Here is a 15,720-nt window from a genome sequence, read left to right as displayed (position 1 = left end):
CGGAGCCACAGCGAGGTCTCAGCGCGGACCGCACACCGTCGGGGAGCTCAGCTGGGCGGACGCACAGGGGGCAAACAAGTCTTCCTTTTCCGAGCTGAAGAGATCAGAATAAAACTGGGAGGAAAAAGACGCAGAGAGCTGAGAAAGCGTCGACCGAGGAGGCAGATCGGGCTTAATTCCCTTTAGGTGGCATTAGACTCCTGCACAGCCTGGTCAGAGGAGGCTGGATCACTGTGTCCACTGCGCTCCTCTCTTGTCAAGCCAACAAAAAAAGAGAGAAAGAAAAACGACGCGCGTACCTGAGGAGTGTTTGGAGCTTTCTCACTTTCTTTTTTTTTCTTTTTTCTTTTTTTTTCCCCCGCAAGCGGAATTACTACTTCAAGCAAAACCACAGAAGTGACCAAACAACGCCGAAGTCAGATCCAGGGATTTACTATTGTGCGTAAAGCTATTGGCGTGTCTGCGTGCGCGTTTGTCTTGTGCGTGCAGAGAGGGCAAAGTGCTGATAAATCTGCCCCCGGCTGGACTTGGGACCTGAGGAAGGAGCTTCTCGGAAGTGCACTTGACAGGAGCGGCGCCGACAGATCTGGAGAGACCGATTTCTGACTCGAGCGACTGAAAGGAGCCCGGAGATCCTGCAGAATGCCTCTCGCGCAGATCGCGGAGCCATGGCCCACCATGGAACTAGTGCAGCTCGAAACGGAGGTAAACCACCGGACCGGTGCTCCTGCTGGGTTGCATTGATGCTTTGACCTTTTTTTTTTTTTTTTTTTTTTTTTTTTTTGCATGTAACTTTTCTTTTTCTGATGCTGTTCAGGTGAATGCGGTCCCTCTCTTTAAAAGTTGCAGGAAATAAGAGCTGTCAGAGTAGTGATTTGATCCATTATTGCTTCCAAAATTGTACTTTTAATCAGGGTAAGTCAAATTGGGATAATTAGGCTCCCCCCCCCCCACCCTGTTTTTTTCCAAAAGTCACGTGACTTAACTTCTCATATCCTCATTAGTGTTTATGTTCCCTCCACAGTCATCTTTATGTTTCTCCTCATTGGTTTTATGGCCTCTCAGTATTATCATTCCACCCACTGTGGATAAAGTGAGTAATTGCAGTTGCTTTTATGAACAAAACTGTGGTTGTTCTCCATCTTTATACCGGTTTTTTACAAGTCAGGGTCAAAGGTTATTGAAAGCATGATGCTCCCTGGACAGGACACCAGTCCATCCCTGAGGAAAAACAGACAATCACATACATTAGAGTGATCAGTTAGCATTGAATACATGTATTTGGACTGGAAGCATGGAACTGCCCACATTTTTTTACTGTATCTCACATAAACTTGTGTCTAACATCACCTGAGCACATCATGGTGATCCGGTTTTGGCCTTCCAGCTTGACACCCCTGAATCAGTCTGTCTTCAAGGGTCTTCTGCAGTTTTTTTTTCCAGACCCTCAGGAGCTTCATCTGAAATCTAATATACAGGCTCGCCATCACTGTCTGTCACCTCCCTCACCTGCTAAGTGGTTTTTCTCTGTGGTGTCTGTCAGGAGGAGTGGGGCCCATCCAGAGCATAACGCTTCATCTGTATGCGTTTAATATTCAGTCATGCTTTACTTTAATTTTGTTTGTAATAAGAGCTGCATAACATTTTTTCATGGCTGCACTGCAGTGTGATGCTAAAACCAAACAGACTGAAATTTCATGCAACTCAGCACTCAGATGTGAAATGAGCACTAAAGGGAGAGATCTGTGGGCATCATGTTATCCAGCATCCTGTTACTGTGATGTGGCATCATTATTCATAAATGCTTAAGTTGCTCCTTGAACATACTGGTTGCTTCATGAATATTCAGCTCTGGCATTATGGCTGTGAAGAGCGAGCCAGGATCGGGACACACAACTGTTTTAATTACCTCCTTTTTTTCCCCCTTGTATGAACTGCAGAGGGTTGTTGAGCTCTGTGAATGAGCTGTTTTGAATTAGTCTGCCAATTAATAAGGTGAAGAGACCGTGCCATACCTGTTTGTGTGTGTGTGTGTGTGTGTGTGTGTTTGTGTGTGTGTGAGAGATCTCACTAATGAATAACTCTGTGCACCGTATTAAAGAGTGTGCTTAATCAGCTTCACAAGAGACCAGCGTGATTTATAAATTAGGTTCATTTTTCCGTCTCTTGGCCTAGATAATCATTCTGATTTGATGGGAGTGGAGATGGAGCCCAGAGGAGAAGGCACATCAGATGAAAAATTAACCTTTTCTTGATTTCTAACTTGCTCTGTCTGACATGACTTTACAAGTTAAACTTTTCAATTATTATAACAAAGCATGACTGCCACTTTAACAGGGTGCCCCAGGAAATTATACAGTCACCCGTGGAATTGTAGGTTGAGAAACTAGAAATCTGCACCTTGGTCGGAAAGTTTGTCGTTCGAAACGTGTGACTCTGACAGAGTTTGTTCTGCAGACGTCACTATTTCCAGTATTCTGCACCATGTGAGTTGGCTGAGTAGGATATCACAGCCGAACAGATGGTGATGCAGAGCCTGTGAACACTGCTAAGTTTAATACTGTGAAAAATACCCTGCCTTTTCGAAGTGTCATACACACAATTCCTGCACGACTACTGATAAAGAATATTATATATGCATGGTAAGCACTGGCTTTTATTGTAATTTCATTCATATGTATATATATATATATCAGCTGTGGCCTCCGGTGTCTCGTGTCTGTATGTGACTTATCCTACAAATCGCTGCCAGTCAGAATGGGAACGTTGCCATTTCTCTTTGTCACCAACCTACCAGCCAGCTGCGCGCTTTGGTTCCGATAGCAGCGAGAGACGGCTCAGGGTTTGGATCGATTGAGCAGAAAGAGTGATGGAGAGCGGAGGCCATGTCGGTGAACGCGTCGGGAGGGGGTTGTTGAAGCCACGGGAGTCTCAGCAGCCATATGGACAGGCGGTGGAGACGGAGAGTTGAATGATTTGGAGAGTGAATGATGAGTGTGTAAAACCTCATCTTGCAATATGAAAACACTTGATTCTCATTTTCATCAAAGTAAAGATGCGCAGCAGAGAGTGATGTCCGATGATGCATCATCCCCGTCAGACACTGTGTGTGTTTGTGTGTGTTTGGAAGCGCGATAGGTGTCATGAATGGAAACCTCTCACAGACTGCCTTTTGTGTTTGTGCCGCAGCAAAGCGCGGAAGATAAACATGTGGAAAGCGAGCTATTGAGAAATATTTGTTTGATTGAAGCTTTCTATTCATCAGCGAGCCATATCTGCTGTGAATGAACTTATCCAGCGTGAATCAGCCCTGGTATAGTCTCTTGAGCAAATATGCTGATCGTGTAAAAGTTGAGTCACGGCCACCTGCGTCGGACGCCGCCTTGTCTCGGTTCAGCCTCATTCTCCAACATTTCTGAGTCGTTGTGTCATTGTGTCTGAAAGTCGATCAAACCTGAAACACGACTGTCACTGTAGATATTTCTGGTCCATGTGAAATCACGTTGAACTTCTTTTTTCTAGCGTATTAAATTCTGCCCTCTTGAAACAATCGATATAGGTTATTCGACGTAACCCTGGTTCTCAGAGTAGCATGAGTGAGACGTCTCACAGAAGCATTTATCTCATTATGCCAATCCTGATTGTCTGGTGATCGCGGGTAGAGCTGCCTGCACTGCCACATTACGGCTGTGCAAACCGATGCCAGGAATGAGAACTGCAGGTTGTGTTTTAATGCACGTGCCAGGACCTGCACTGCAGGGTTGCACGAGTCTTGCTAGTGACGGAGAAAATAAGGTTAATGTGTACGACCAGCCAGGCGTGGTCGGCCATACGCAGTTTCAAGAATCTTGAGTGCGTGCGTCCAGGTTTTCTTGTGAGTGTGTGTGTGTGTGTGTGTGTGTTGGCTTAGCTGCAGCTAATCAGGGTGTGACCTGTTGAACACCTGAGCAGAACAGTGGGCGTGGAGGAGGACTGGGCGGACATGTGATAACACAGCCGCTGGGTGTTGACACGAGGTAAATCCAGACCAAAAACCCAGAGACTCCACTTTGTGGGGAACGGTCTCACTTGAAGGAAAGTGCTGCAGATTCGGTGTTGGTAAATCCAATTTCCTCCCTCTGCACTTTTATTGCCACTGCTGTTTGGGAGAAATAATTTAGCCCACCGTGAAAATAACAAATCAAATTGGCTGTTGTACTTTTTTCTGGCGCTGACCGCGAGCTGGGAACACTCGCCGGCTGATGAGATTGCACGAAATTTTGGTCGGATAATATAACAGATGCAAAGAAAAGAAGTAGTTATTGTGTTTCTTGGTTGCCTGGTTACCAGGCATCACTTCAAATCCCGCTTTTAAAGCCTCGATTTATAGATTGAATGCACGCAGACCATCGGCGCACTGAGGCTGTCTGCTTTGTCTGATCATATACGAGTCCAGTGAGATAATGCGAGGCGCTCCTGCCCCCCCCCCCCCCCAAGTGAATCCCTTCACTATTTTAACAGCAGGATTCATCCGCGTTCGCCTGATTTGGAAGTGGGATTTGTTTACGGATGCATTCACCTTGGAGCATATTCATGCGGCTGTTTGTGTGCGTGTGCACGCCTGCCCGCTGTCACTGTGGAAGCCCAGTGGGGGGAAAGCACCATTAACTGGGCCACTTGGATCAGCCATGCAGAGCTAATGAGGGTGAAATGTGTTAAGCAGCAATGTCAGGAAGACAATGCTGACCACACACGCACACTCAGGCAGTTCACTTGACGCTCTTCAGATTTTCGCCACACACACTGAGGACCAGATGATTAATGGAAATGTGACAGAAAGTAGAAGGTGTTGATGAGAAATCCTGTTGATTTCTGTGCGGAGTCCGTCGTCACGTTTTTCTTTTTCGCTCCTTAAACACATCTGCGCCTGACTCCGAGCTGCACCTTGTCACTAAATTGCTTCCATTTCTCTGATTTCTCCCATGTTGCCTCACATTACAGCCCCTCCAACTTTTATGACCGGCACAGTTTGGCTAAATTAAATAGCTTCTCTGGAGATCGCGATTAAAAACCAACCGGATGAGACGGGCGGTCTGTAGAAACGCCTGCAGTTGGCGCTCCCTTTCAATTTCTGGCTGTTTCTGATAGAAGAAAGCTCTAAACTGAAAATAGGGACGTACGTCTATTTGCCAAACACATCCAGCCCTCGCAGCGCATGACAGGATGTGTTGTGAGAAACTGAGGACCACAAACTTTATCCGCTGCTTCTATTTTTTTTTTATATATACAGACAAGAAAGTGGCAGATCTCACGTATTGTCACTGCCTCCTACATCCCGACTCAGCCTTTTTTATTTTTTATTTTTCTCGGTTCAGTGTTTAAGCTCGTCTTTGTTTGGACTGCCTGTCTTGTTATATGCCGTCTAGAGGAAGAGGAAGAGGAAGAGGGCACGGAGGAAGCGAACAACCTCGGGGTCGCCCCACTGTAATGGGAAAACAAAGGGAGGAGCGGAAAGCAGGGGGGGTCACTCGGGTTTTCCTCACTCTTGTTAACATGAGCCTCTGGACTGGATCTGATTTCTTCGATTGGTGCGATGATAATGTTTGTTTTCACGTGTGTCAGTATTACAGCGCCGTTCATTGCGGACAGGCTGCCACTCCAGTCCCTTTAAAGTCAACAGCACTTCGTCAACGTGTGAAAACAAGTTAGCGTGAGCTTGACAGCTCGAAATTTTCAACAAAAGACCTTCATTAGGAACTGGAGGAGTGGGTTTGAAAGACACCAGCAGTAAACACGAAGGGAGCTGCGGCTAAATCCACTGTAAAGATGCAGCTCAGTCCATACCGTGGCCGATTTAGTATTCAGACGGTGGGACCTAAATCAAAATTATATAAGATAAGATTCATTAAAATTAATTTTTTCAAGTATTTTTCTGATGTTTAAATAAATGCACTTTCAGTTTCTGACAGAACAATTGACCTGAATAATACTAAAAGATGCTGGGATGAGTCAACGCTATCAAACTGAGGATGTAGAGTCAGGAGGGCTTTTTTGATTCGATGTTAGGTGAGACGAGTATCTAATCTTCAGAATGATAGAGATAATGCCTCCCAGATATTAGACTTCTAAAAATGTGTAGATGTGCGCCGCTCACGAAATACCATGAGTCAGCGAGTCAATCCTTCCTTTTCATGTTTCATTGTTGCGTCTGTCTGCCCTCTGCAGACTTCCTGTAGATAACAGCCAGTGATCTTAATTCCACTTGACACCATAATGGCTCCTGTTTTATTTATTTATTTTTTTCTCCTTTTCCTTTTTTTAATACCTTACAGGTTCCTGTACTTGTCGTTTTCACCTGTGTGCAGCAAATTGACAGATAAACTATTGTTTTACAAATAATAATAATAGTTCCTGCCGGGAAAACTCACAAAGGACGTGCATTTGTGTCGGTCTTAGATTATTAGGTTGGAGGAGCAAAGTGCTGGATTCAGTGGACTGCTGCCGCCCACGCTGACTTGCAAATATTCCCTGATTCTCTTTCTTTCTCCCTCTTTTGCACACACACACACACACACACACACACATATTTGATATATGTACTGTTATACACACTGATTGTTTATCACATCTGCCTTTTTGTTTTTTTTTTTCTTGACAGAATGGCCAAAGCACTGCTGAGGACGGAGACACGACCGCTCTCAAGGTATGTGGCGTCTCAACATAATGACGCACGCCGGCGTGAGTCAAAATCCGCGCAGCTTCACATCCAGTAAATTACTCGGAGGACTTGGCTTTTGTTTGTCCGTCGCAGAAGACAAAATTCCATCAAAGGCAAAATTGTTATGCAGATATTCATCTTCAGCACTTTTTCTCTGAGGAACCGAAAATTGTGTTGTTCCGATCATCAGAATTGTGCGACTGTGTGGATTTAATAATTTAGTTTTGACGGCCCGTTGGGGGTGTTGAGTAACATCTGAATGGGGCTGATTGAGCGGCTGTCCGGCTGCTACGTCAGCAGAGCGGGACGGCAGTGCTACACGTCATGCTTGTCCTCGTCTGGCCCGCTCACGCACTCACAGTCCAACAACACCAGGTCCGCATAAGCTCACACACGCGGAGACGGAAACCGAAAATCACCGAGTCAGCCCTTTTCGGCCGGCCAGGACGGCCTCCGCGCTTTATTGTCCGGCCCTGAAACGCGATCTCGTTTCCTCCCGTGTACGCCATCACTCTGCAGCCGTGTGCCGGGGGACGAGGAAATGCTCCCTGGCTCTTTTATTTCCTGGGTTCTGTCTCAAAAGAGCATGTCGTCTTCTCTTTCTGTGGCGAACAATGCGCTTTGACTCCGGGAGAGGATAGTGAGTGGGATGAGAGAGAGAGAGAGAGAGAGAGAGAGAGAGAGAGAGAGAGAGAGGAGGGCTTCAGTGAGAGCGGCCACGCCGGTCAGAGCCATTAACATTTGATGGTGACTAAAAAAGACACACGGCTGAGTGCATCACAAAATGTTATTGCAATCAATAGAAGAGTCGCATATCACAAAAAAATCAAAACTGAAAACATGCTGGTGGAATTTTTTTTTTTTTTTTTGTCCATGTTGTTTTGTACTTGATGATTGCAATTACATTCTGCTATATTCCAATTTTACTTCATCACTATGTAGCCCAATTAAAATTCATTTGAGTAAATTCGTTATTCGGAATCTCTGGAAGTGAAACAGGATTGGGAAACATAACGGGAGACAACGCGTCAGGTCTGCATTAGCATCGGTGCAAATGCTTCCCCAAATCACATTATGACACCGAGCCTCTGCTGAAAGTCGATGATATTCAATTATGAGCCAGGCCGGGCCGGCGCTGTGGTTCTGTGCATTACATGTGGTGCTAATTGATTGGGGAATATTCCAGAAATCTCTTCATTTATGTAATCCTTTTAAACGCCTGCGTCCTCTAAAGAGTGTGGTTGCTTTTGTTTTTCTTGCGGTTCTGCAATCAAGGCCACTGCTTGTTTCCTGGACACTTATTACATCCGGTATATGAATACTTGATGGTGGACGTTGGCGTCTTTAAATAACCTCTGGCTGATGGATCCATCGCCCCGAGAGGCCGGCTGTTGCCGGGTCGAGGGCGGGCCTCGTCCCCGCGCTGCTCCGGCACCGCGTAGGCCGGCCGGCTGTAACCAGGCGCTGCGGCGATCGATACCGAGCTGCCGCTTAAATGCTGGGAAATCTGATAATGGCTGCTGTTATCTACTGGAGCCCTGGGAGTTACCTGGCTCCGGCAGAGGTAGCGAGAGGTGGGGGGTGGGGGCTGAGGAAGGACACAGAAGTAAAGCTGTGATCCTTTTTTTTTTTTGTTTAAATCTACTGAAGGGAGTTTTTGGGGTGATAATGCTGAAATCCTCCTGCTTCTGGACACAACATCCACAGCTCTGCAGAGATGTCTCACCTTTCTCCGGCCCTCCGTGTTGTAAAATCTGAGCAGTCCTTCTTCCCGCAACACACACGAGCATAACTCCTTTGTCCTTTCTGATGCTTTTTTGAGTCCATTAGCCTCGTGATAGAAGTGACTTTGGCTGAGAATGAAAGTCGCCTCCTGTATTAACCTGATGTAACCTCCGAGCCGCAGATAAAAGCCAGCCTCATTATTCACATAGTTTATTTATTTTCTGCATTTCCAAGGTAATCAGTTGTTTCTCGCCTCTTTGATTTACTCGCCGATTAATCCTTTAATCTTGTGCTTTCCGATCAGAGCGATATGAACACCCACAAGATGTGAGATTAATCTGAGCAGCAACACGATGAAAGAGCTGATAGGAAATAAGGACAAATTAAACAGGGTTCCTCTCTGATCTGTAATGTAGAGTTTTATATAAGCGGGTTAGAACTTACAGATGTGCAGCTTTACAGAGATTGTTTGATAGATGTTAAATTCAACAGAACAAGTTTTTTTTTTTTTGTTTTGTTTAACAAAAAAAAGTCCTCTAATATATGGTCAGAAATTGACATTATGATGAGATTTCATGCTTCTGACAACAGACTGCCAGAAATCACCTAGCAGAAATCAACAAGCTGTTAAAACTAGATTGACTGGATGTAGTTAGATTATCTGAAATGTAGAAATAAATTAGACAACTTTTTTTTTAAGATAACTTCAACTTTTGATAACTGACAGTTCTGTAATTCTGTATATTTCTGACATTGCTGAGTAAATTGGAGTGTTGGATACTGTATCAACGAGTATACTTTTGCAATAATGTATGAGAAACTGAGGTTTACACCTCAATTTCTCTCCTTTCTGGCAGTTTTAGAATTTTGCAGAAATCGTAAATGGTCTAAAAATCACAGATGATAAATATGCCTGCCAGATCCCATTGAAGGGAACTGTTCTCAGTTTCATTGTTAGGAAAAAAAAAAAGTGTTTATCTCATTAAATTTCAATTATGTAAACGCAATGGGGAAAACGGAGTCTGGTGCGGCGGGACAGCGAGAGCTACAAACGGTCCCCGGCGATGAGCTGTATTGACGGGATGACCAGACGACGGCGGCGGCGGCGGCGGCGTCACCTGAGCGTCCCCGACTCGTCTGTCTGACTCGTAGCAGCCAGATGACATTACCCAGCAATTTACCTCTTGGCTGAGAGCCAGGCTCTCACAAACGCTCCGCTCCCACACAAACGTGGCATTTGGCCTGTTTGTAGCAGCAGATCACATCAGCCTTATTGCCCCTGAGGACGCCTGCGAGGAAGATTTGTGCAGAAAAGCTGAAACAATGAATATTACAGTCAGAGCGTCAAAGAGAGCCGAGCTTGAAGAATAAAAAAAAAGCATTGTTGCGTAGTAAGAGGTCAGCTGTCTTCTGCAGATCGGTCAAAAGGAAGTGAAAATGAATTATCCTCACAGGCAAGTGTGGCCTGCTGTAAAGGCGACAGTATGAGCCGTTTTAGTCCTCTAGTGATGAATTAGTGGGGGAGTTTCTGCTTAATATGAAATATTTTCATGAAAAATAACAATTAACTCTTTTTTTTTTTTTTTAAGCTTTTGTAATGTGAAGATTTATACTGTTTTGTTTCACTTCTTGTCAAAGCTCGGCAGTTGAAGCACTTTGTGCTTTGGAAACAGCGACACGACTTTTTGTGAATGAACCTGAGCGAGTTATTCAGCCCGACTCCGACAAATCCGCTCACTCAGAGAGAGATCGGCCTCGTTGATCTTCTCCTCCAGAACCGATGAGACGCGAGTTTATTGTTTGACTTTGTTCTACCGCGTTTAACTCCCATCACAGAAAAAACCCACAAGAGAGCAGGTGTGACAGAGAGATGAATCAGAACCAGAAAAGCTTTGGAACAGAGAGCTTGTGAGACAAAGAGTCCGTCCAACTGTTAACAAGAGAGGAGAGATTGACAATTAACGGCCCCGCCGCCGACTGGAAACCGTCCGATTTTACACTTTAGATCAGGGCTAACACCAGCCTTCTCTTTCAACCGAGCGCATTTACATTCATGGAGCTGATGAAAAGAAAATCCAGCGATTTAAAAAAAAAAAAACATGAGGGGGCTGTACTGGCTAAGTAGTTCTTTCTTTTGCTCAGTGAAAAAACATTTTCTCTCATTCCTTGTTTGCTGCCTTTTTCCAAATGAGAAACTGCCTCGTCCCGGTTTGACTGGCGAGTCTTCGAGTCTGGTCTCACTCAGCCTGTTGTTATTGAGCAAAACTGCACACATCAAGCCTGCCTCGCTGACGGCCGTTTGGAGAAATTAACGATATTCTTTCATTTTAAAGTGTTGTTTTATAAGGAGAGTAGATCACTTATTAAAACTTATGTGTGTCCTTGTAAACTACTAGAGCAGTGTGGGTCTGTTGTTTATTGGCGGCAGCCTGGAAAGAACAGAAAAAAAGCCCACAAACTGTCATTCAGTTCAGTTTATTCCTCCGTCCATCTTTTATAATGCTTTATCATGAAGACATTGGAGTAATTTGGAGTCAACAATTAGCTTTGACAAATCCTTACTGCTCTGAGAAAACCCACACATGCACAGGGAGAACATGCAAACTCCACACGGACTGACCTCCGAACACTGATTTTATGTCTCTAAAAAAGTGTGTCCTGGTAACAAATCTTTCTGACTGAATGCATTTTCTGGCATTTCAGACAGTAATGTTTAAAAGATTGCATCGACATGCTGAATATGAAATGATCCAGTGATCTACGAGTGACGATATCGCCGCAGACACTTTACACGTTACTGCCACGGATGGCAACTTTGAATGATTGTCTTACCTCGAGGAGTTGAGATCCTCCCCCGGCCCGAGGGGAGTCGGTTGCCATGGTTATCAAAGCAACTGACAGTCGGCCCACGGCTGAAAAACGCAGGTTTATAATTGGATAATTCTTGATATTCTCTCTGTAAATAGAAGACAGTGATTGTAGCTGTAATAGACATGAGGTGCATGAACCGCTCACTGTAGTAGGATTATTTATAGGCTAAACAATAATAAAGGGGCCGAATCCCAATCTTTACCCTTACTTAACCCTGACCTGAATCTGACCCTAATATGACTGCGGACATAAGTTATTGCTTCCCCTGATGTTGACCTCCGAGGCGACTTCAGGTCCCAGAATAGAAAAACAAACAAATGCACAATATTTTGCCTTCATCGTGATAAAATCAAAAAAAATTGAAATCTGTCATCTTTTATGCAGTTTTTTTGCAAACTGATTGAACAATGAAGACCATCTTGAAATGTTTATTGAAATTGTAGTCCTGCCAAATACACCAAGTCCTGATTAATGTTCAACATTATGTGTTTAGGTTGAGGTGAGCGCGTTCGTCTGTTTCTGTGTCGCTCCCACGTTTATCCCCACTTGACTCTCCGCCCACCGAGCCCGAGGGGAGACGTAACGCTGTGTCAGGAGCGCTTTATGTAGTCCCTAATGCAGATAATGACTTTTTACTGCAGCCGGGATGCTGAGCAAGAGGCGTGTGCCTCGGCGGCCGGGCGACAAGAGGCTGCGGCGGAGCGAGCGGCGAGAGAGGACGGCGGGCGCGGAGTGTGGGGAGCCGAGTGGGAAGCAGAGGAGAAGGCTGCTGGTCAGTCAGGTGTGGACACAGACGCCTGATCTGGAGCTTTGACTGAATAAAGTGATATGCAGGAGGCTGAAAGAGGAGGAAATGGAAAGAATAAGCTGGCCTCACCGTCTGGGTCTCCGGAGAGGGATGAATCAGTGCACACATGCTCGTGAAGCTCTCCGCGTACCTGTGGCTCATCCCGCATCCTCAGATCGCTCGCCAAAGCCCTGCACACATCCACAGGATCTTTATCTTTTGTTCCTGTGTCTTAATCAGAGACGGGGCACAGTGCAGCAGCGGTGTTGAGTGTTTCCAAGGCTGATTAAATATTTATCATTGGGGAGGGAGAGAGAGAGAGAGCGAGTGAGAAAGTATGTAGGCAGGGATTGCAGCTTCCAAGTAGAGCTTTTCGACCTCTGGGCCGCCGTGGTGCCGTGCGCGGCTGGCGAGCTGTGGAGTGGGAAAGTGAAGGCTGGGTAGCCTCGTGGCATGTGTTTGTGTAACCGTAAGCCTCGGTGTTTGCACAGGCATGTTGTCGGCATGGCAACCGCTCACTCTTTTCTTTCACAAACCTGACCTTGCTCATCATTCACGTGGCTCTCCTCCCCTCCCCCCCCCCCACTCCCCACTTTGAGACACTTACTTATACAAATATATGTATTCTGCAAAGGTCAGCGCAGCCCAGACCTCCTCTTGTGGGTTCCTGTAGAATCGGCGTTCAGGCCGGTCTCCAGAAGTCCGGACCCAGTGTACGTGCGCGCTCGTTGATTGTGTCTTGCAGCTGTGTTTGTCTGTTTTCATGGACATTTTGGCACTTTAGCTGAATTCGAGGTCACATTGATCAGCATGTAACAGCTGCTGCAGCTGCCGTGCAAGATCTTCCAGTTTGCTCTTTATGTTTCATATGAGCAGGACGTGATTGGCCGAGGGAGTCCTGGGGAGATACTCATTTAACCCCCCCCCCCCCCCCCCCCGCCACTGAATCTTTCATATAGTAAGTGGGATTAAAAGATCCCGCTTTATCCTCATGGTCATGATTTCCAGATAAAACGCATCGATGCAAGTATTTTAAAATTCCAAACAAAGCAGGGATGATGACTCTCCTCCAGCAATCCTCTTTCATCTATAGGTCAGGCTTTCCCTGGAGGGATCTGTGCTGTAGTTTAAATAAAACTGTGGTACTGATTACTTATGGCTCGAAGATGTCTTGGAAAGCTTTTTATCTATAATTTCAACTGCATTTCTGCTTCGTTTTCAAATCTAATAGAAATATTTGAAGATATATTTTTCTGGTGTGTGTATTATGAGTGTTAATGCATCATTTCTGTAACAGTGAAATTCCTCGCGGCCGCTTTGTTGTGGTTGCTAAGTGACTACCCGTCACTTTAATTAATTCAGCAGAAGATTGTTGTGGAAGTCGAAAATGGCATTACGCACACTGGGGCTGAGAGATGAAAACTCGGGGGGGAGAGGAAAAATAATGACGAAAGAAAGAAAGAAAGAAAGCCACACAAGCTTCTTTGCTTTGAATGCAGTGTTGAAGCGCAGAATCACAACACCCTCAGAGTATCCTGCCAGATATAAGATAACAAGATACTGTGGTCATTTGTCTCTAAAAGGCTGCAGTGAGCGCAAAGTTTGAAAAAAAAAAAGCATCTATAAACAAACCTTACCAACTGTAGGTTTATCTCCATATTTAGCTACTGAAACGCAACAAGATCAATTTTCTAATTAAAGTCTGAACAGAGAAGACAAAAAAAAAATAATGCAATCAGCATGCTTCACTTCTTGTAAATGTCCCACATACAGGCTTTGCCTTGCAGCCTCTCTCGTCCCTGTGCGCCTCTTATGGGGAGCTTTATCCTCAGCAGGCATATTGTAAGCCTTGTTTTGTTTTTTTTTTTTCAAATTCGCTGACTCTCCTCACAGGGCCAGAAGGCACCGAGGCAGAGAGCGAAATGCAGAATCCTTCAATTTGTACTTTATAAATTTCCAGTCTTTTCCTCTCTTTCCATTCTCGACGTCTCTTTCTTTTGGCTGCCGTCCCTGCAGGGGGCTGCTGGTGTTTTACCTCTTGGTGAGATGCATCCTATCATTTTAACGCGCTCTCCTCGCTTGCCCCTCTGTGGGCTCGTATCAAGGATTTATGCAGAATCTGGGCATGTGCACACGAGGGCTTTCCACTAGAGGCGTGCGGATTTTGGCTCCGAGCTCCAGCCGGAGCTTTATATTCACACCGCAACGTTGTGTTGTAACAAATGTGGGCATTTTTGTCGGCCCTGCAGAGAGGAGTGCCAGATAGCTGAGGACTGCTACATTAGCTTTCTCGTGTTTAATAAATAAAGTGACACGGTGGTTTTACTACCCCTCAACCATCTGTCCGACGTGATGTCTGTTTGCCAAGTCACAAGACACGTCAAGAATTATGTGCAAATACTATCAAGATCACACCAACAAACCTGTGTGAATATCAGTCCTTCCAAATTAATTTTCATGAGATTTGATGGATTAAATATCACTGTAAGGGAGAACTGAACGCATTGCGATTAAAGGTAACTTGAACTCTATTGAATTGTTTGGGTCTCTTTGTCGAAAGCAGGATAAAAACACAATTAAAGTCATTCTGTGTTGGATCAGCTGAGGTTTACCAACCGATCATCTTAGATTTGCTCCGAGATCATCGGTGTACAGCTACTGTGCAAAACTCTTTCATTTCTATTCTCTGAAATATTAAAGTATTTGCCATTTTCAGACGGTTTTCAACAAGCCACAAGTTACGATCCTTGTAAAAGTGGGCCTCATCTCCCTCCGCCCAGCTTCTGTACCACTTGATCCAGTCTAGAGTTGCAGGGCGATGGAGCTGGGTAGCCGGAGTGTTCCCTGAACAGGGCTAACAGAGCGATATTCACGCTTTTATCCTCTGTTTTTATTCGCCATCCTTGCTTCTTTGTACTCTAACGATATTTCCTCTTTCATTCTTCATTAAGAGAATGAACCACAACTCATTCCAACTGTTCAGGGTCTCATAAAGAATGGATAATATACGTCTGTATAACATAGTAATGTTGTAAGGCACAGCTGGCAGAGAACAACACGCTGAGCTGGCCCTTTTGTCTTAGTTAAAACAGACATTAACAGAATAAAAGCAGGAACGGATCAGTGCTGCTTGTGTGCTCGTGCGTGTTTAATCTGCATTTCATATGCTTTTTTCCATTCGGCACAACATGGTCAAACATTTTCCACAGTTAAACAGAGTCAAACGTTTCTTAGAAAAGCGTTTCGCCATCTTGCAAAGAGAGAACAGAGAGCATGAAATCTTGCCAGAGGAGCAATGCATTACGCTGGCATCTGTTTGGCTGTGATCCCCAGTGAGCAGGAGCCTGTATTAACAGGGTTTGGACACGCCTCGGAGCTGCGCACAGCTAAACACTTCACATTCCTCTGCAAGGTTAGAGGGAGGGGTTATTAGCCGGAGAAGTGAACGGAGCTGCCTATATCGCTGCGAGCTTTAAGGATGGAACCTCGAATGCACCAAATGCATTTTTCCTATGTCCGCGCACTCAACATTTAGGAATTTGCATTTAATTACACAATCTACTCCGCTCGTTCTTCCTGTCACCAAAAGAAAAAAAAAAAAAAAAAAAAAAGGGAAAACCTTAAAATGCTGCAGCTGGCC

General features: G+C 45.1%; 1 protein-coding gene across 4 annotated transcripts in view; it reads left to right on the top strand.

Moving 5' to 3' along the window:
• The window catches only part of rps6ka1 (ribosomal protein S6 kinase a, polypeptide 1), a 47,143-nt gene that overhangs the window by 5,724 nt on the left and 25,699 nt on the right, over positions 1–15,720 (top strand). For 2 of the 4 annotated variants that reach the window (XM_030117318.1, XM_030117317.1), the window contains exon 2: positions 6,638–6,682. In XM_030117318.1, coding sequence (XP_029973178.1) covers positions 6,638–6,682 — 45 coding nt within the window. Of the gene's footprint in view, positions 1–25; positions 706–6,637; positions 6,683–15,720 lie in introns of those variants that run through there. The other 2 variants (XM_030117321.1, XM_030117322.1) reach the window with 2 other exon arrangements.

The sequence above is a fragment of the Salarias fasciatus genome, chromosome 19 (genome assembly GCF_902148845.1).
Source record: "Salarias fasciatus chromosome 19, fSalaFa1.1, whole genome shotgun sequence".
NCBI lineage: Eukaryota > Metazoa > Chordata > Actinopteri > Blenniiformes > Blenniidae > Salarias > Salarias fasciatus.
Note: the sequence above shows the minus strand (reverse complement) of the source record. Positions and strands in the feature narration are given on the sequence as shown.